Genomic DNA, 18223 nt, shown 5'->3' with positions numbered 1-18223 from the left:
TCCTGTCGAAAAGATGATTGATGTTGCAGGATTAAAGAGGTAATGTCTGCGCGCACTTGAAATGGAAGAGACTGAGGCAAGAAATCTGTCGTTCATATTGAAAGATTTCGAGATAGTCACATTGCTGTTGAGCATTGGGCCGAGATCGGGAATCATTGCTTTTTGATGAATTAGGAGGCATCTCAGATGAGTCGAACCGCTGACAGGTAACACTGTCCAACTCGGCTACGAGCATCGGACAAGGGCATGATGTCTCTGAAGCCGACGCAGTCCCCAAAACATCAATGTTGGCAGATTCACTGCTCGAAAAGTGGTGTCAAGCTTAGATAACGACATCCAAAAAATGCTGGACTCGGGATCTCTTCAGCCGCTAGGATGCAATGGCTTTCTATAGCAGTGCGGATACGCTGCATATGATCCTAAAGGACCCAAAAGCACTAGCTTTCGTAGACTTCTATAGAAGGATGGGAAGATATCGGGACGGTCGTAAGTACAACTCTTCGTAATGGTCTTCCTACTCTGAACAACGAGTTTGATATAGAAGACAGCGGAAAATTCAAGCCTTGTAGATTGTCATCCACTTTCCCATACGACCGTGCATCACACTGAGAACTGGCGCGGCTTCCATTGTCGTGAATCCATGCAAGTAACCACATGATCGCTCAGATTCCCTCGCTGATTTGCTAGTGCGTGAATATTGCTAGAAATTTAGTGAGATTGAGCTGTCCATGACGGGGTACGTGACTAGTAGCACAACAAATGCGACAGAACACATCAAGGGGCGGATGGATAAATATTACATTGACGGAGTGCAGGAGCAGAGTCCTCGCCTTTGCGCATGTCTTATCAAAATATTATACCATGTGAGGAAAATATTTGGAATGGCTCGTTTACCCGAGGGAAAGCATAGCGGAAAAATGGAGTGCACCTGGAAGATATCGGCAACCATCGAGGGATTTTTTTGCGGTGCATGTGTGATATACCGAGTATACCGACGCGCCTGACGAGAAGAATGGCAGTCATACACTTCAATCACAAGCTATCTAGGTCCTGTTCGAGGTCAAGGGAATAAGAGCTGGAAAGTACGCAGGCAGCACTTCAACGACTGATATACGGCAATGAAAGACGTACTACTATATAGTATAAGCTCTATGACAGTGATCAATAGTAGATACTACTAATACTATAAACGGTAGGATATCCTAAACAGCTTCGTCATCACTTGGTGATCCGAGGAGGCTATGCCAGCATAGCCTAAAAACAGCAAGATGATATCGTCATTTAGTACCTACAGCCCGGGGGTGACACAGCCACGGGCGAGATCCACCTTTCGCTTTGACAAGGAGATTAGGTCAAGCTGAAAGCGATAAACCATCCCCCGACCTCGGAGCACCGTTCTTGGTGGCCCCTCCCCCGCCATATGGCCGGCAGTCGAATGCATCCTGGGGGAAAGACGGAAGGGCGTGGTAGACAGACGGATGGTAGTTCCTAGTCTGTTGAGTGTTTGACGCGAGACATCCGGGCCTGCACCCGGCCCGGTCGGTGTGGCTGGGCGGTGCAAAAGAGCAGTGAAAAGCGGACACTGCCTCCTGAGGTAATTGCCCAACAGGGCAGTGTAGCAGGGTTAGGGCTAGTGGTGTCACGCTTTCCCAGCCTATTTTGAGATGATGGGCGGAGTGAGCTTTCCCGGGCGGTGTGTGGTTTCCCGCCGGGTGGCGAAAACCAGCCCTTCACCAGCCCATGTGCCGCTTAGCCCAATGGGGAAACGAAGGCTCAAACCAGTGAGACGCGCGCGCGCACCCCTGCCCCGCCCCGCCCCGGAAACACGAAACTCACTTCGCACCCCCCTTCTTCACCGAGTCTTTGCCGAAATCGGTGAGAGAATGCCAGGTCTTGGGGGTAATGTCACAAGTTCAAGGTGCAGTAAGTGATTTTATCGAATGCGTCATTCATTGTTGAAATGTTTGTATGCTCAAGCAATTCAGATCACTGGGTAGTTTGTCGCAGTTGCTTCACTCCTCACCGGACAGCCGCAGTTGCTCATGAAGATAGGCCCGCCCCTCGGTGTTGGCGAACCCACCGATACCGAAAGCGGGAATGATGCGACACATCCGCGTCAGCGACGCCCCGATCCAATCCCGACTCACTCGCGACATTCGGTCCGAGGCCGAGATTGCCATTGGTCGGTTGTAGAGGTCCAGCCCCAGGAGGTGAATCGGAGTGCTAATGAGTTGGATCGAAGCCGGGATGGCCAATTGCGCGAGCAGGATCTTACTGTACTCGCTCGAGGCGACTGAGTCTGGAATCGAGGCAGATACCATCGCTGGGAGGCTGAACGAGCCGAAGATTGTCAAGGCGTCGCGGATGAGGAATGCGGAGTAGGTAGCAAAGGGGATAGAGCGTGTTACGGAGCGGAGGATCTTGCTCTGAGATGCGGCGGCGGCGGCAACAGTGGCTGGTTTGGCTACTGCTGCTGCTGGAGTTGATGCGGCGGCGGTGGGCGGAGGAGTGGTTGTTCCCGCGGTGCTCGTGCTGTGGCTATGACCGAAGAGTTGAGCGAACTTGACATCCTTCCAGATGCCAACGGAAGAGTTGACCACAAAGGTGGTTAAAAATGTCGACGTTTTAGCCAGGGCGTGGTCGATGTGTGGATAGACCTCGCTGAGAATAGTCTCAGTGGCATTGGCCGCAGCAAACGTTGCGGTGTATAGGGACCAGACGAGCAGACTCGGTCGAGAGGTGAGAAAAGTCGCAGGTTGCGTGATGGAAAGCCACAGGTGTCGCCGGAAGGCTGGTAGGAGAGGCTGGTTGTGTGAGGACTTTTCCACTACCAGTCTAGCATGAAGGTCAATACGTGCATTCATTTTCACACATCCGGGCGGGTGCTGTACCTGTCCAAGATCATCACGGCCGGAGTGACCAAGGCTGCTGAACCTGCAGCAACCGTGAAATCCGCCGTCAGGAGTTCTGCCAGTCGATTGCGCTCGAGGCTCCACGGGAGCGTCTGTTGGAAGGCGAGATCTTGATCCATGGTGACGTTGAGCAGATGGGAACCCCCTTGCCCTAGCAAGGTGACGATGGGGAACACAGGGAATATTCCCAGGCTGTCCTATGAACAAAGGAGAGGCGCAGAAGGAATGGACTGGAGGGTATCTGGCACCCAGGTTAGTCAGGCATGAAGGACAACTTAGTATGGATAGAGGAGAGGGCTCACCAATGGATGGATGCAAATCGCTAGAACGCAACGCTGAACTGGAGATGAAGGAAAGAAAGTACCAGGCGAGCAGCGATGAGAAGGATGGCCACCGTGGGGACCCAGCGTGATAATAAAATAGCTAAAGCCGAACGAAATAAGGTAATGGGCGTATCCCAGGGTTGAGCAACGTCAATAATTCCCACACAGCACCAGCGCAACAAGGAACAATATCCGCTCGGAGCGAGGGCATCTTCGGCGGATGTGACCAATGGAAGCCAACCGGGCCGGGACCCGGGTAGCCTCGGGCATAAAAAACGATAGGCAGCCCTAGGCCGATGCTAGGCCGATGCTGCTACGGAGTACATAATGGAAACTGAGGCTGTCGGTGGTAGGTGTGGATCGTGTTCTAGAAACAGTACACGAACTAAGGTAGGAAAGTTATCGCTGAGAAGGAGAGGGGGAGGGTCAGGGGGTGGAAATTCGCTGTTGGGTCGTGACGAAAGTCACGTAAGTCGAAAGGTTGATCTGGCCGATTATTCATCGCTGAATGATTGACAAGAAGTTCTGCAACTCGACGACTCAATCCGTACATATCGGTCAAGGAGTCTTGCAACTATACAGCACATAATCATGTACGGAGTACCTATCTCACTATCTTCCGCGGGCTACAGCTCCCCCCCCCCTCTCTCCAAAAAAAAACATAGCCTCCACGGTAGAAGAATTGGCCGAAAAGTAACAGCGATTCCCATTTCCTCCTGGCGGGAACCACGGGTAGGGCCCGATTTGGGGGATCAGTGGGTTCGTAACCCTGATTATCGCCCACTAATTTGCAATAAATAAGTCTAATACTTATGGGCTGGAACCTGCCGCCAATCACCGCTGCCAGCACCGCCCTTCCTCGGTAGATAAGGATGGTCTGTCGATGTGCCCCTCTTCCTGATCCACTGCCGTGACCACGAACAGCCAACAGAGCAAAATGAAAGGCACGGAAGGAGATGACTACGGCGGGGGACGGTCCAATTCAGTCGCTACGCTGTCCTTCTCGGTACGGCGGCGTCAAGTCTTCGAAGCCCACACGCTGCATTAACTGCTCTCTTCGGGCCCTTAGATCCCATTAAGAATGCCTATTCTACCCTTCCGCCTCCTGCTCCCGTAATGCAAAGCACTTAGGCGTTCCCGTCCCCGTTCTCGAAGCAAACAAACTGGTCCAGAACTGCAAACGAATACCATGTAGTGGCAAACAAAAACGCTCTCAAAACGAAGTCATGATGATCGGTCGCTGATGTGTTTCCGCCGGGGTTGTACTGGCGACTCGAGTCGGCGTCATCCCATGCGTCCTCACATAATCACGCAGCAGGAGTTTTGCTTTTTCGCCGATGTGTAAAACATCTTCGACTGTGCGCTCAGACCCTCCGACTTGGATACCAGATCATCGATTTTTTCGCCTCGTTCGAGAACCTAGTGAGAGGGACCGTTAGCCTGGTCACCTCGCCAGCTGATGCGGCATTGACGAAGAAGGGAATAATCCAACTCACACTCTCGATGGTCTTGTGCAGAACGATCTTGGTCTCATCCAACTCTTTCTGGATCTTGAGAATGCTATCGACCTGGTGAGGATCCTGATAGGCCTGGATGTAGGTCTTGAGAGAGGGGAAGGGGATCGGTTCGCGCGAGGAACCAGCGTTCGGGTGGAGGGTGAGGAACTCGTCAAGTGTTTTGGAAAGCACCTGGTGAGCGGCTAGGGAAGGGTACTCATTATCGCTGATAATGACCCCAGCGATACCCTGGGTGCGCGCGTATACGTGGAATGTGAAGTCTGCGATCTGGCGGTCAGGGGCTGATGGTGGGAAAGTAAAATAGAGAGGTGGATGGCCCAGTATAGCGGGCGAAGAACTTGCCTTGCTCCTGGATGTCTTGTCGCTGGCCTTGTTTCGTGCGTTCGGCGACAGTCTTGCTGAACATGGTCATGAACTCGCTGATGCTACCCCTGGTAAAGCGCGAGTAGCTGCTTAATTCGCGCTCGGCGCAGAGCTCCACTGCGGGAGCCTGGCCATTTTGGAGGATCTAGAGCAAGGTCGACGTGAGTACTCCCATCGAAGATAACGAAGGCCACGGAGAGCACTCACTCCAATATAGACGATCTTCATGTTGGCAACGACGGGGAAAACGGGGGGGGGGAGAGACTTGGAGATGCTGACGTCGATGACCAGCCGAAACCTTGCGGGGCGGCGGTTGAAGTTACACTCCTCACCGCCTTGGCGCCTGGGGCATCAACGGCCTTCTTTGTTTATCATCATCTTCCCTCATCACGGTGTGATCAGGAATTACATCTGGAATCGTGATGCTGTCGATGACTTCAATAGGTGTAATTCTTGAAGATATTCAACCAATTTACTTTTGTTCGTTTACTTCATCATTGCAGCGAAAGACCATTCTCCATCTCGAACTTTTCACCTACTAGTACTATTAGTGCCACATGATACCATGGTTCACGTGCAGGCTTGATTCAACAAATATATATCCATTCTACTGCTACTCAATAAAATATGTCTGCACCACACTTCACCACAACACTCGTTGGGCGCAAGAACTTACTGTTTTGATCACGCAATATCTTCTCCATAGATGCTCGAGTATAGGAAGCAGACTCTCAATTATTAACTCAATAACCAGTATATCATTTCATGAATACAAGACGCATAGCCCGGACTAACTGCGCGACTACACTGCTATACTTATGCTCAAGATACACTGATATGATTACATATGATTGAGTCATGATGATACAACAAGGGAAAAAATATTGCATGAGACAGAAAGTTCGAAACAAGCGATCGAGCACAGCCTCTCACAGACTAGAATAAATTCAGAGTCGAGTTCATGGAAAGCCAGCGCTACGAGTGCAAATAACAATGGAAAAAACAATGATTCATGGCATCGTTCATTTGCGCAAACTATGCATACATAATCCAACATTATCCGTCCGAGGCCGATCCAGACATATGCGTCGTGTATAAGATCGCGCTGGAAATTCTCCGAGCCGCACGCACTCTATGCTGTACCCTATGGTTGTGCCTGAGAAGGTGATCTTGAGCAAGGTCTCCCAGCAGCTAGTAGAATGCAGATGCAGGTCAGCCGAGGTGCATGAACTCTGTCCTGGGGAATTGCACTAGTTTTGCAGCAGTCGCGGATCCTCATCAAATGAGTCTGAATCAGTTGCGCGTACGAAGGGGTAGATTGAAGGTCGGGGGATGGATGGAGTGAGGGAACCGACACAGAATGAGTCTACATGGGTAACCATGTGAGGGATTTTCCGTCCTGCATGCAAAATTCTCTGTTATTCTCCGCTAACCTGCACGTTCTTGTTTAAGGTACAAGGTTTAAAGTATTTGTTATGGTGTTCTCTGACTCGCTCTCTCTTCTCCCCCTTGTTGGAACTATTGAGGGCCCGCGATAAGGAGTGGAATGTCACCCAGAATGAATAATCAATGCCACTGTTTCCGGGACGAGATCTGCTATCAATTACCCCTTCATGAACTTAGTTTAAGCATTTGAACCAGGGACGAGAGGGATCAATGGAAGAAAGGACCTGGACAACGTCACATCGGGTCGCAATCGTGATGCTTGAGATCTTGGGTGCCGTGCAACGCCGTCCCGTCTTCGCAACGCTCCCCAGCGCCGCAACCGGAAAGCTTCCCTTGCTCGGAATGCAACGAGAGAGACTGGAATGCCCAATCTAACAACATCCTTTCCTGCCAATCAAACAATGGAAGGGCTGGAGGTAGGTAGGGCAAGTGAACATCGATCATCGAACACCACGTCGAAAAAACGCATATATACCGTCTTCTGCTCCGTCGTTTCGATTCCTTCTCATCATCATCATCTCACGCTCTCCTCTCCATCAAACAATCTATCCAAGACCTCCTACAAACCCAAAAACCCATCCTCACCATCACCATGCGTTTCTTCGCCGTCCTCGCCGCTGCCACTCTGGCCTCCGCCACCGCCGCTGTCGGTGGTCCCTCCGCCCGCAACCTCGAGGTCCGCGGCGACAAGCCCAAGTTCCCTGTTCCCGATGACTACACCATCAAGCAGGGTTCCGCCAAGTGTGGTGACCAGGCCCAGCTCTCCTGCTGCAACAAGGCCACATACGCTGGCGACACCACCACCATTGACTCCGGTGCCCTGGCCGGTCTTCTCGGCAACATTGCTGGCACTGGCTCTGGCTCTGAGGGTCTTGGTCTGTTCGACCAGTGCTCCAAGCTCGATCTCGAGAGTAAGTCTCTCGCGTTCTGCAGCTTCCTTACGATTATTTCCCTCCCACCAAGTGGAGAGCAAAATGGATAAATGCTAACATGATTGTTCAGTCCCTATCATCGCTGTCGACGTCCAGGACCTCATCAACCAGCAGTGCAAGCAGAACATTGCCTGCTGCCAATACAGCGGTGCCGATGCTGTGAGTTCCCCTGTGACAGTTATCATACAAGAATCTGTTCTAACGCTAACTCTTCTCACAGTCCGACGATCTCCTCGGTGTCTCTCTGCCCTGTGTTGCTCTGGGCTCCATCATCTAAGCGGATCCATATCCAATATGGATTCCACCTTGGGCGAAATTGCTTCTATTCTTTTCCGTTCTTCTCATGGCAAGAGTAGACCCATCTTCGAGATTCTTTCGTTTCACTAGACTGCCTTTTTGTTTGAAAAGTGATTCCTGGTCTACATAATTACCTTAATAAATACCAGTGCTTTGATCCTACCCTCGATCCTTACAGTCCGTCGTATATAAGCTCTCAATTCTGTGGGAATCTGACCTGTTGGAAGGCAGGTCGCAAAGGGTTGCCTTGTCCGCTTCAGTAGCTAAGTATGCGCGCTGATTAAACAATCAAGACCAAAGGACTCGCCGTTGCAAGACGAGCGATCTCCTCCCTCAGCAGTCACAGTCCGGCAACGTCAGAATCCATCCAACCGATAGAAGGCGGGGCCGTGATCTCTGCTTACCGTCGTCATCATCGAAAATGAAAATCGAGAGATCGTCACAGCCGGCTTCGCAACTCGTGCCTTCGTTGTTGCCTTCCTCTTCCCTTGCCAAGGATGGTAATATGAATCCGGAGTCAAGAGCACCTTAGCGGCGCCACATCAGCGAGTCAGCTATGACAAGACATCTCAAGTCAAAACAATGTGAAGGACGCACTCGTTCTTCCACCAACATCTCCTAAAAGTGCTCTGCAATGCACTCTTTGGGAATTTTCGTGCGATTCGTTGTGGCGCATCTTCTGCAACGAGGGATTGTTGCACAGATGGACCTGCGCCCAGACGAACATACCGCCCGTTGAGGGTGGAGGGACGAAGGAGGAAATGGGAATGGAGTCGAGCACAGCCACGATAGCAGTACCAGCCACTTGGAGGTCAGGGACGCTGGGAGGGCCCTGGACGAGAGAGAAGTTGTCTTGGAAACTCTGGATCATCCAGTCCCGTCGGGTTTGGTATTCGTGTCGAAGATTCTGCAGCCAGGTAAGGTAGTAGCCGTTTATGACCCATCTCTGGAGAAGGCCGAGGGTAACCGCTTGTGATAGACCGGAAGGGTCTTGAGTTTCAACCTCCGTGGCGGGGAGAATGTGTTGGTGATGAAATATCTTGCACCACGGGCAGATTGTTCGGAGACGTGTGCACAATGATTGCGTACTGCAGCGACAAGCCTGGATTACTTTGTAGTCGGTCTTTCGGATGCTGGATGCCAGAAAAGACACGGGCCGGGATCCGATTGATTAGCGAGAGATTAGATGCGGAGACGGCCTCAGATCCGAGTGTCATCGTCAACAATACTGATATGACCACCGACCAGAGGATAGTCATAGAAACGGGATATCATGGACTTGAATTCCTAGACTACAGATTTCCAGCGATCGTCTCTATTCGCATGGCTGGATCGGAGCGAGAACGGCTGCTTGTGGTTATGGAGGCTAACAATGGGATCCAACTAATAGATAATCTGATAGAACAAGCGAAGAGATAAACTGATTGTGGCGACTCGATGGGGGTTGACGGAAAAACAGTCGTTGCATCTGGGGACGGTTGAATGTGGAGGAGAACATGGCCGACTGGGAGAATGTGCAATTCAGGTACAGTGTTTAGGTGGAAATGGGTTTATTTGGGAGAGAAGGGCTCGGAAGTCGGTTGGATTATTGGAATGTAGAACCTACTGATGGTGTGGTTCATCAGAGATGTGCACGGTGTGCTGTCCAGAAGCTTGCTATGCATTCATGATGTGCTGCTGCACTTGGTCATCAGAGAAGTAGCAATTCTACCTTGTGACTAAGTGCTTGGTGAGTGCGGCCGTCGCCATATCTTCATGGGAATCCGCCCAAGCCTCGTAGCATTCGTAGTTTTGTGTCGCGTCGGCTCCCAGGTCGGAAAAGGCAGCGCAACCTCATAGCGACGCACCAGTGAAGCAATCAGCACGGCCTTCTCCCAATAGCTGATGTTGCAACCAATGCCCCCTCTGGTGCCGGTACTGAAGACGACGAAGTAGGGCTGCAGCTCCTTACTTTGCTCGCCCAACTCGCTTGACCTTCCCATCCATCGTCTCGGCAGTCATCTGGTCATTGCCCTGGTCCAGGAAGCGGATGTCCTCGCTATGCCCAACCCGAAGGAGGGTTTGGGGGTACTTCCGAAGGCCTTTGGGGTCTCGGAAGTACTCGATAATGGGCAAAATGCCATAGTAGAAAATCAATAGTTGAGTTATGATGAGAAATCCTGGAGCGTACATGAACAGAAAGGTTCGATGGAACGGTAATCTATACAACCACTATCTCGAAAAGCACTTGTTAGATATGTATACTTTGATGCTGCTGCTGGCAACGGTATACTTGCCCCGGGTTGACAAAAATTACACCATTCATGCAAGTGGGCGCCACGAGGATGCAGAAGGGCGGAATCGGTTGAGTACAGATCAGCATTCCCATGAGAAAGGTCAGGCGGGGATGGATAAACGGTGGTTCAAAATCTGGGATCCCAATGATGGACTCTAAGATTTGCATGTGTTGTCCAACATGGATGTCTTTCGGGGTGTATATTATAGATAGGTAGGGTGGGAAGGACTCTCTGTGCTTATTTTGCTATTCTCGACGACCTGGATTCCCTTCATCGAGTTGTGTTCACAGGAATATCGTGCGGGCCCGCCTCGGTGGAGCTCTACACTCATACTAGTGTCTTCCAGTATGGAATTTGAGAATTTGAAATTGATTTGGAGTCATAGTTTGTAGATTGGGAACGTGTAGTGCTGTACTGTATGTACAGGTTTCGTCGCAGCAGCTATGGGAAGTGTATATGGAGCAGCGCAGGTGAATATGCCATGATACCAAGACTGAGATGAGGGATTTGGACGTACTCCGTAGTTACAGTAACCGAAATGGCAACTGTCGCCGAACCACCATCCTTTCGCCTCCACAACGAACTACTGCTCCACTACTCTTGTTCGTCCCAGTTCCATCTTTACCCGATATCTCTCTCATCTTGCATGCCGGCTAGGCGTCCACCTGGGTAAAAATATCTGATCTTATTCTTCTTATTCTCCGAACGCTACTGATTGTTCCCAGTGGATTCTGTCGGAGTAGGTCCGCTTATCCTGTCCCTGCCGGACTCTTGAACGCTCACATTCATACAATCGATATAGGACACCACCTTCAATGTAGATATTACCTCCTTGAATCTGTTCCATTTCCTTTCGTCGACAAGATACCAACTCTGGCTTCTCTGTAGGTGATGATTCTCGACCCAAATGTGAGCCTTGTCCAAGCGCCGGGAGGGAATGTATTCGTCCCAGCCCACAGTCGCAGTTCCTGAACATGACCAGCGCAGAACATGCGCAAAACTCCTCTGATGACCCAAGAACAGTAGCTGGCAGTATGATGTTCTTCCCCCCCCCTTGTCTGGTTGCGACCGCAGCTAATCATCCAAAGGAAACTTTTCTTTCGAATATGTCATTAAAGGGCCGGTTTTGGTGGCACTCTACGCAGGAGAGTCGACAATGGGCACAGTCCCTGACACGCTTCCACCTCGTTCGAAGCATCTGATCAAGCCTGGTGACGGCATCAGCTCAGAGAAGATCTGCAATGAATTGGGAACATCAAATATTGCCTCCAAATCTGTTGCTCTACCATCGCCTGAATCTCAGGGTCAAGTTACACGGGTATAATTGAGCTTAGAAGAAGCTTGTCTCCTCCGTTATTTGGTGGAAAACCTTGGGATACGGGTAAGTCGTTTGCAGAGAGTCTGTGTGACCACTTCTTATGAGATGAGTTCGACCTCTGCGACCCCGAGCGTAATTCTGCTGTCGTTGTTCCACAAAGAGCGCGCACCTGCCCGCCTCTCCTGGACGCGATCCTCTCCGCATCCGCCCGACACTTCAGCACCCTTCCCCAACAGCGTCAACTCGAAATCACGCGCTACTATGGCTTGAAGGACGGGCTTGCGATTGGCGAGGAATCCATGCTCGCCTACCACAGTCGCTCTATCGCCGGCCTACGCGCTGCAAGCCTCGAGCCCAATGCGACCATGGACGAGAACCTGCTTGCGGCGGTGGTATTTTTGCGGTTTAATGAAGAACTTGACAGTATGCCCCACTTGGCCCTTCTACCTTCATTCGCTTGAGCATCATGTCTGGGCCAACCGTCTGCTCATTCTTGGGGCGCATGTCATCCAATACTGTTTCCCGCCTGTACCTACTCCCCGAGCATCTTTCCAGCAGAGATGCGCCCTATATGAGCACCTCCTTCACCTCCGCCAAAGCTGGATGACCAGCGCCCCTCTCGCCTTCACTCCTTTTCTGTCTCCATCCGCACCCCTCTCCGAATGTTTTATTTTCTTCCCACAGCAACGGTTCCTCAACGACACCCACATTGTGGCCCGCAATCGCTTGGGCTTATCGACCTGCTCCTCGCCATACAGGACCCTTCACGTCGACCGACTCCGCTCCCACGTATCGCACCGGCGGGCTGTCACCGTGCTGAACGAGAAGATCCGCACCACAGTGCGAGAAATCTGTGGGGTTGCGGTAGCCAACCGACAGAGTCCCACAGCGGCGCTGACAGCGAGTCTGGCGGTGGTGCGGGGGGCCGAGGCGTTCTGCGAGGCGTCACGAGCGGAGCAGGAGGCGCTGCCTGGATTGGTGCGGGGCATCAGGGCGGAGAGGTCTTATTCCCCGGGAGATAGGATGAAGACTATAATCTTCGGGTCTAGGGCCGACTTAAGACCTGATTTGGAAGTATAGGCACTTCAGCAAGATGTCGAGCTGTGCGACACTTGCATATGACTGGACATGCCAAGATCCTGGGTCCGGCTCAATTGGAGGGCATCAATAGCTATAAAACAAACGGTGGGAAAGACAGGGAGAAGTAGGTTGGTATAATCTAGGAAATCATATAAAGAAATTGAAGAACGCCAGTCGCATGACACCGCTGGAAACATGAGACAAATATCACCATCAGCAGAAGTGGGAATCTAAAGACCCTTAACGGAAAAGAAAAAAAAAAAAAAAAAACCCCCATGATCGTCAATTCATACAATATTCACGCTCTTCACGTATCGCCAACTTTTCTTTGTGACTGGAATCGAAAGTGGTATCGTCGTATCGAAGCGATCCGGGAGATTCCCGGAGAGCTGCGCAGGTAAGACGGAGAAAACTAGTAATGCGACGAATCATTCTCCGAGTCTATGGATTAACTGATTAGCAAGCGCGCACCGCCAGAAATTGATTTCCAGTCAAAAACGAGAAAGAGAAAAGCAAGCGCAAGTAGGAAAAAACTTTGGAAGACATACACCCCGACTCGACATCGCGAACGACCGGCGGCGCGGGGCCCTTCCCACTGCCCCCGCCGGGATACCCCACCATCGACTCGCGCTGAAAGATGCCCAAATTCTTTAAGCGCACAGTGCGCATGTAGGATTCCTGCTCGCGAGAGAAGTTGTAGGGCCGTTCCTTGTCGGGTCCGCCGTAGGTTTTGAAGAGGGCGGCGCCCAGCGAGACGAGGGCGAGGCAGGCGACAATGACGATGACGATGATGGCAGATGTGCTGAGACTGCCCGTGCTGCTGGTCATTTTGGCTGAATATTGTTTCTTTTTGTGTGTGTGTGTGTGTGTGTGTGTGTGTGGTTTTCCCTTTTTGCTTTATAGCTGTTGGTGTATAATGGGGGAGTCTCTGGATAGAAAAAGCGCTCGTTGCGATCGAGTGTCTGTTGGTTCAAGTATGATGACGAGACAGTGGATTTGTGGTGGTAATCAATATATACTAAGTAGTAGTCGGACTTTAGGATGGCTTGATTGTGATCGGGGAGGTTGGTGGTCCGAGTACGATGGGGGAACTAGGATTGGACTAGTCTAGTGTGCTGGGAGAAGAGGGGAAAGCGGGTGTGTGCGGATAATTTCCAGGTTATACTCGTAGTATTATCGCATGCTCGATCGGTCTCTCTTTTCGACCGGGACGGTGATTGTAAGCGAGTGGACAGGTGAGAGGGAGAAAGAGAGAGAGAGAGAGAGAGAAGAGGGGAAGAAGGCCGATCGAGAAGCGAGTAAGTACAATATGTATGTAAATGTAATCGGAGAGCAGCACCAGCACCAACAGCATCAGCGTCAGCACGAGCAACCAAAGAGAAGGAAAAAGAAAAATCAAACTACTACTAACTCGGGGCAGGTGAAAATGGGGCCCACTATTATTCATAAAATCCAATTGGAACAAGATTAATGAGAGGCAGAAATCGAGAGAAAGACATGTTTTTTTCGCCGGTTGCCCACGCGGCCTGCTGGCGGTGTTCAGGCTGGCTGACACCCGTCTTCCATTGCCATTGGGTGAGTTCTCGGTCGGGGGGTCTCCACTGGGATTGCGCATCGATGTCCTTCCATGGAGAGGTTGTCTCTGGTTTCCATTCACTTCTTCCTCCACTGCCTCATGAATTCACCATCAAGGCAAGTGATTGTTCACCAGTCCGTTTTGTTATTCTTGACAAAACAGGTAAATTGTTTATCCATGAGGCGTCTGCTGTATACAGTTCTACTTAGTATATACCTATTATCTCGTAGCCAAAGTCATCGCTAGTAATTCTCCATCTTGTCGACCCTCTCTTTCCCCTCCTCCGCCCTTGCCGAAAGCTTGACCAAGTAGCGATGGCCTCATCATTGGTTGGAGATGATGTTGCTGCGGGTTCCGGTGAGTTGCCGGTCTAGAATTATTATTTCTCAACACCATCCACCACCACCACCACCTCCTCCTCCTCCTCGACAAATTCAATTTGTTCTCTCCTTCATCTTCACTGATCCTGTCGTGCTTTGTCATCGCTCATCGTCTACTACCCTGGAGTCCTTCGTATTCCAGCAGTCGTATTCGGCTCTTCCAACCTGAAACAGTGTGGAGCCTTGAAACGGCAACGTTTCTGCCATTCCATCTGGCAACGACGTAATTTGTCCGTAGATCGACGGCATCGGCCTCGCCCTAAACCCACCGTGGTGCCGATAAGCAGTGGAAGCACCACTGCGCCGCCGGTCGCTGTGCTGTGTCTTACTCAGTAGTCACTCACAATCTCACACACTAAGTTAGTGAGTGACAATCACGCTTCCCATACGTCATACCATTCAAGACCTCGACAACAATCATGCTGCCTGAATGCCAGATATATTTAGTCAGTCGTCCGGGTGGGATCGTCGGCGGTAGCGGCCCGGCCTACTAAGTAGTAAGAGAAGGCGGATACTCCGGGATTTTTCGCAGGAACAAACTTTTGCCCGCCCTGCGTGAGCCCAACCAGAGAATATCCCATTTCTTGATTTTCAAGTGACAAGATTATAGCCTGCGCAAGTCGAGGCTCCAGCGCTGCACCTCGCTGCTGCTGGACGGAGCGAGTGGGGGTTTTTTCTTTTCCCCTCCCGCAACAGGATTCTTTCTTCCTTCCTAGTTCCGCATCGCCCTTCAGTCTTACATACACTCTGTACTCCGTATGCGGTCGCGTATCACATGACAGTGAGCGGAAGAATTCAGGACCCCTAGGCAGATCCTCCAGCCCCCCAGTCGAAACCAGAATCAATGGAAATGACCAGGGGTCGAAGGTTCTGTGGAACCTGGGTTATGCGCAGCGAGCCTCTTCCGCCCGATGAATTGCAGAGGTGCGTGCGCTGGGGCCGATTCGATATCACTTGTGGGTGATTCGTCTCATATAAACATTCAAGCTTATGACTATTGATTGCCCGGCTCAATTCATATCAGATGCTAAGAGAAGGGCGCGAAAGGCGCACACGATGAACAAGCTTATGTGCTTGATTTTTTTAGTAATGAATGCATCTCTTCTTAGCTCTGAAGAGTGGAGATTGAGCTACCGTTCAGTCTGGTCACTGTAAGCAGCTAGGTCGAGCCATATTCTCGGCTGTAGATTGGATCTCATGCGTCAGTTCACCCACTTCATAAGCGAGAAATACTTAACTATGAGATTGAAGCGTGAAGATAGCAAAACCAAAATAAAATACGCTGTCTTCATAGGACTTTGTTTTTCTCACCCCAGTCGTATTTCCTAATGTCAACCCAGGAACCAAATTCGGAAATTTCCTACCTCCCCTCGATCACAATTGGGTCAATCCAACCGTTCTAATTTGACCACCTTGACAGTCTCGGGATAGATCTTTCGTATCTTTTCAACTGAGGACAATCTTTAGCCTCTCTGTGATGTCATGCGTATCCCATATTCGGGCAACTCGCTGTTATAGTGCTCGGAGGCGTGGTATCATTCTCGCTAATTAGGTCCTTACAATGGCTTCATCTTCAAGGACATCCAGGCAGTGAGTGCGATAGTGTCTGCCCCGGGATTAACACCGTCAAACCTTCGTTTGGATTTTCCCGCCGCTGAACCTCATCTGCTAGTCACTTGCCTGCATTTGTATTCGCTTGCACTATATGAGACTCACCAGCTTCAGCCGACTTGAAGGCGGAATGTCCAGCGTATTTCCCGGCGGCCGCGGCGGCCGCGATCCGAAGATACATATCTCGATCATCGATGTTGCCATGTTTGCAGTCTATTAGCACCCACTGTATGTTATCAGTATACAGCGAAGAATTTTGAATCAAAAATACTGAAGAGTACTAAAGAGCGGGGATGGCCTGGTGCTGGTCGCCGCCGCTCGATTCTGGAACCACTTCTTGGGGATCCCGGGAGGTGCTGACGGAGCTACTCAAGACCACGCCCTCTATCTATATTGGTTGGTCTTCTGTGGGAGGACTTTCCCTGGTTCAGATCTGATGGAAAATGTGTTGCGGAAGGAGCGGTGATGAGCTTTGAACATCGATTCCCCTGCTGATTCAAAACAGATATCCTTAAGTTGATAATACATACACACATCCGCATCAACTAGACTACCCACCCTCGAGACCGTCGATCGATTCAGTCTGACGCAGCTTCAACCTCAAACACCAGCTTCTCCCCACTTACCTTTCCCGCCTCCATAATCCCAAACCCTCGGTCCACCAGCCCCTGCAAGCCCCCCTCAACCACCCTCACAGGATGGGGCTTGATCCTGCCATCCTGCAGGAACGGGGATATCTTCCGCGTCCACTCTACGGCAAACTCGTAATCCTCCTTCCGGGCCGGGAGTCTGAATCCCCCCAGCTCCACCTCCTCCCCCATCGCTGTATACGCCACCGTGATTCGCGTGCGGACATTCGCTCTGGGGATCACGGTGTCAGTCAATAAGGTGGCGAATTCCCCGCCCTGGCTCGACAGCGCACGGTCACAGAAGGCGACCGCCTCCGCCCCGCCAATCGTATCCAGCACCAGCCCCAATCGATCCTGGGTCTTGCTGTTGATGAGCGCCGCGGCGGCGGCGGCGTCGTCCCGGTAATCGAACACTTCGTCCGCGCCGTACGCGCGCACCAGGTCGAAGTTGCGCGGTGAGCAGGTCGTGAAGACCCGGTAGCCGGAGAGCTTGGCGAACTGGATGGCCATCGTCCCCATCGCGGAGGACCCGCCGTAGATCAGGATCGGGAGGGGCGTGGCGAGCGGGGCGTCCGGCGCGGCGAGGTTCAGGGTCTGGTAGAGGGACTGGCCGATGGTGGTGAGGGCAATCCCGAAGGTGGCTGCTTCGGCGAAGGAAAGATGCGCGGGGATGGGGAATTGCAGCGCGGCGACGGCGGGCGTGGCGGTCGAGAAGGAGCCGTCGCTCGGGTGTAGTGGGTTGCAGCCGGAGACGAAGCCGAAGATGCGGTCTCCCGGTTGGAAGGCGGTTTGGGTCTCCGGGTGGATGGAGAGGACGGTGCCTGCATAGTCGCAGCCCAGGGGCAGGTGGAGTGGGGTGTTGGGCGAGCTGGCTTTCTTCAGGTCGGTGGGGTTGAGGGCTACTGCTTTGGGCTGGACGAGGAGAGTCCCGGGGCGGAGGGTCGGGGGAGGGATGGTGGTGAGGGCGGGAGTTTGCGGGGAGATGAGGGTTATGGCTCGAGGCATCCTGGTGGTTTGTCAGGTGGTTGATGATTGGATTGGGGGTGGAATTTGGGATTCTATCAAGTAACATTGTACTCAAGAATTTATATAGTCGTAGGGAGTTAGGTTCAAATCGCTGCTGACAATTAAATTGCCAGTGCTTATAAATTCATGGTACTAGTTGTTCACTAACTAGTAGTCAGTTAACTTATGCTGACAGCTGGTAATGTTGTATACTAACCACTAGTCATTGAACTTAGCTTGTCTCCGCCATGTCCAAGCGGAACTAACTAGTATCCTAGAGGCATAGCCTTGCTTAGACAGTCCATCATCCAAATCTCGTGCTGACAGTTAGACCTGCCGAGCTGCAATTGACAAGTCAGCTTTGCTACTGGAGCTGCTCATAGTCAATAGTCTTTCTCAATGACGAAGATGTGAATCCTGTCATGATTCAATATCCCTTCACAATGTCTTCCCCGGACATTTATAGGGATGGATTTTACGGGCTGGCCAAGTGACGATGCCACGCTAGATATGTACGCATACCTTATTCAACTATCTAACTACACTACCGTCGGGGAA

The 18223-nt window shown here is 51.5% G+C and overlaps 7 protein-coding genes across 7 annotated transcripts; 3 read left to right on the top strand and 4 right to left on the bottom strand.

The window, feature by feature from the left end:
* Positions 1–2012: 2012 nt before the first annotated feature.
* On the bottom strand, positions 2013–3031 carry BP01DRAFT_384370 (uncharacterized protein; the record flags this gene model as incomplete). The annotated part of the gene is made up of 2 exons (XM_025577504.1): positions 2013–2835; positions 2892–3031. 2 exons carry the CDS (start codon positions 3029–3031, stop codon positions 2013–2015), a joined length of 963 nt encoding a protein of 320 aa, XP_025429702.1.
* A 1503-nt stretch (positions 3032–4534) lies between these two features.
* BP01DRAFT_375352 (palmitoyltransferase YKT6) lies at positions 4535–5343 on the bottom strand (the record flags this gene model as incomplete). Its single annotated transcript, XM_025576889.1, has 4 exons — positions 4535–4654; positions 4732–5012; positions 5095–5260; positions 5323–5343. 4 exons carry the CDS (start codon positions 5341–5343, stop codon positions 4535–4537), a joined length of 588 nt encoding a protein of 195 aa, XP_025429701.1.
* Positions 5344–7110: 1767 nt separating this feature from the next.
* Positions 7111–7884, top strand: BP01DRAFT_393306 (hydrophobin family protein). Its single transcript, XM_025578225.1, has 3 exons — positions 7111–7472; positions 7564–7652; positions 7714–7884. Exons 1-3 carry the CDS (start codon positions 7154–7156, stop codon positions 7768–7770), a joined length of 465 nt encoding a protein of 154 aa, XP_025429700.1. The 5' UTR covers positions 7111–7153; the 3' UTR covers positions 7771–7884.
* A 3338-nt stretch (positions 7885–11222) lies between these two features.
* On the top strand, positions 11223–12734 carry BP01DRAFT_393305 (uncharacterized protein; the record flags this gene model as incomplete). The annotated part of the gene is made up of 4 exons (XM_025578224.1): positions 11223–11370; positions 11490–11776; positions 11847–12362; positions 12434–12734. 4 exons carry the CDS (start codon positions 11223–11225, stop codon positions 12449–12451), a joined length of 969 nt encoding a protein of 322 aa, XP_025429699.1. The 3' UTR covers positions 12452–12734.
* Positions 12735–12876: 142 nt separating this feature from the next.
* BP01DRAFT_367226 (uncharacterized protein) lies at positions 12877–13292 on the bottom strand (the record flags this gene model as incomplete). Its single annotated transcript, XM_025576442.1, has 2 exons — positions 12877–12905; positions 13013–13292. The coding sequence occupies 2 exons, from the start codon at positions 13290–13292 to the stop codon at positions 12877–12879; spliced, it is 309 nt and encodes a 102-aa protein (XP_025429698.1).
* A 176-nt stretch (positions 13293–13468) lies between these two features.
* Positions 13469–13977, top strand: BP01DRAFT_97836 (uncharacterized protein). The gene has a single exon (XM_025580280.1). It carries the CDS (start codon positions 13645–13647, stop codon positions 13933–13935), a length of 291 nt encoding a protein of 96 aa, XP_025429697.1. The 5' UTR covers positions 13469–13644; the 3' UTR covers positions 13936–13977.
* Positions 13978–16590: 2613 nt separating this feature from the next.
* On the bottom strand, positions 16591–17700 carry BP01DRAFT_358432 (zinc-binding alcohol dehydrogenase family protein). Its single transcript, XM_025575429.1, has one exon. It carries the CDS (start codon positions 17663–17665, stop codon positions 16610–16612), a length of 1056 nt encoding a protein of 351 aa, XP_025429696.1. The 5' UTR covers positions 17666–17700; the 3' UTR covers positions 16591–16609.
* Between the last annotated feature and the right edge of the window lie 523 nt (positions 17701–18223).

The sequence above is a fragment of the Aspergillus saccharolyticus genome (genome assembly GCF_003184585.1).
Source record: "Aspergillus saccharolyticus JOP 1030-1 unplaced genomic scaffold BP01scaffold_25, whole genome shotgun sequence".
Taxonomy (NCBI): domain Eukaryota; kingdom Fungi; phylum Ascomycota; class Eurotiomycetes; order Eurotiales; family Aspergillaceae; genus Aspergillus; species Aspergillus saccharolyticus.
This window is presented reverse-complemented; position numbering and strand designations above follow the sequence as displayed.

Excerpts from the sequence above, each read along its gene's own strand:
- BP01DRAFT_393306 (XM_025578225.1), top strand. The coding sequence starts at position 7,154 with ATGCGTTTCTTCGCCGTCCTCGCCGCTGCCACTCTGGCCTCCGCCACC. Across the intron at positions 7,473-7,563 it reads CTCCAAGCTCGATCTCGAGA|TCCCTATCATCGCTGTCGAC; the intron begins GTAAGTCTCTCG and ends ATGATTGTTCAG. Across the intron at positions 7,653-7,713 it reads AATACAGCGGTGCCGATGCT|TCCGACGATCTCCTCGGTGT; the intron begins GTGAGTTCCCCT and ends CTCTTCTCACAG.
- BP01DRAFT_97836 (XM_025580280.1), top strand. The coding sequence starts at position 13,645 with ATGCTCGATCGGTCTCTCTTTTCGACCGGGACGGTGATTGTAAGCGAG.
- BP01DRAFT_358432 (XM_025575429.1), bottom strand. The coding sequence starts at position 17,665 with ATGCCTCGAGCCATAACCCTCATCTCCCCGCAAACTCCCGCCCTCACC.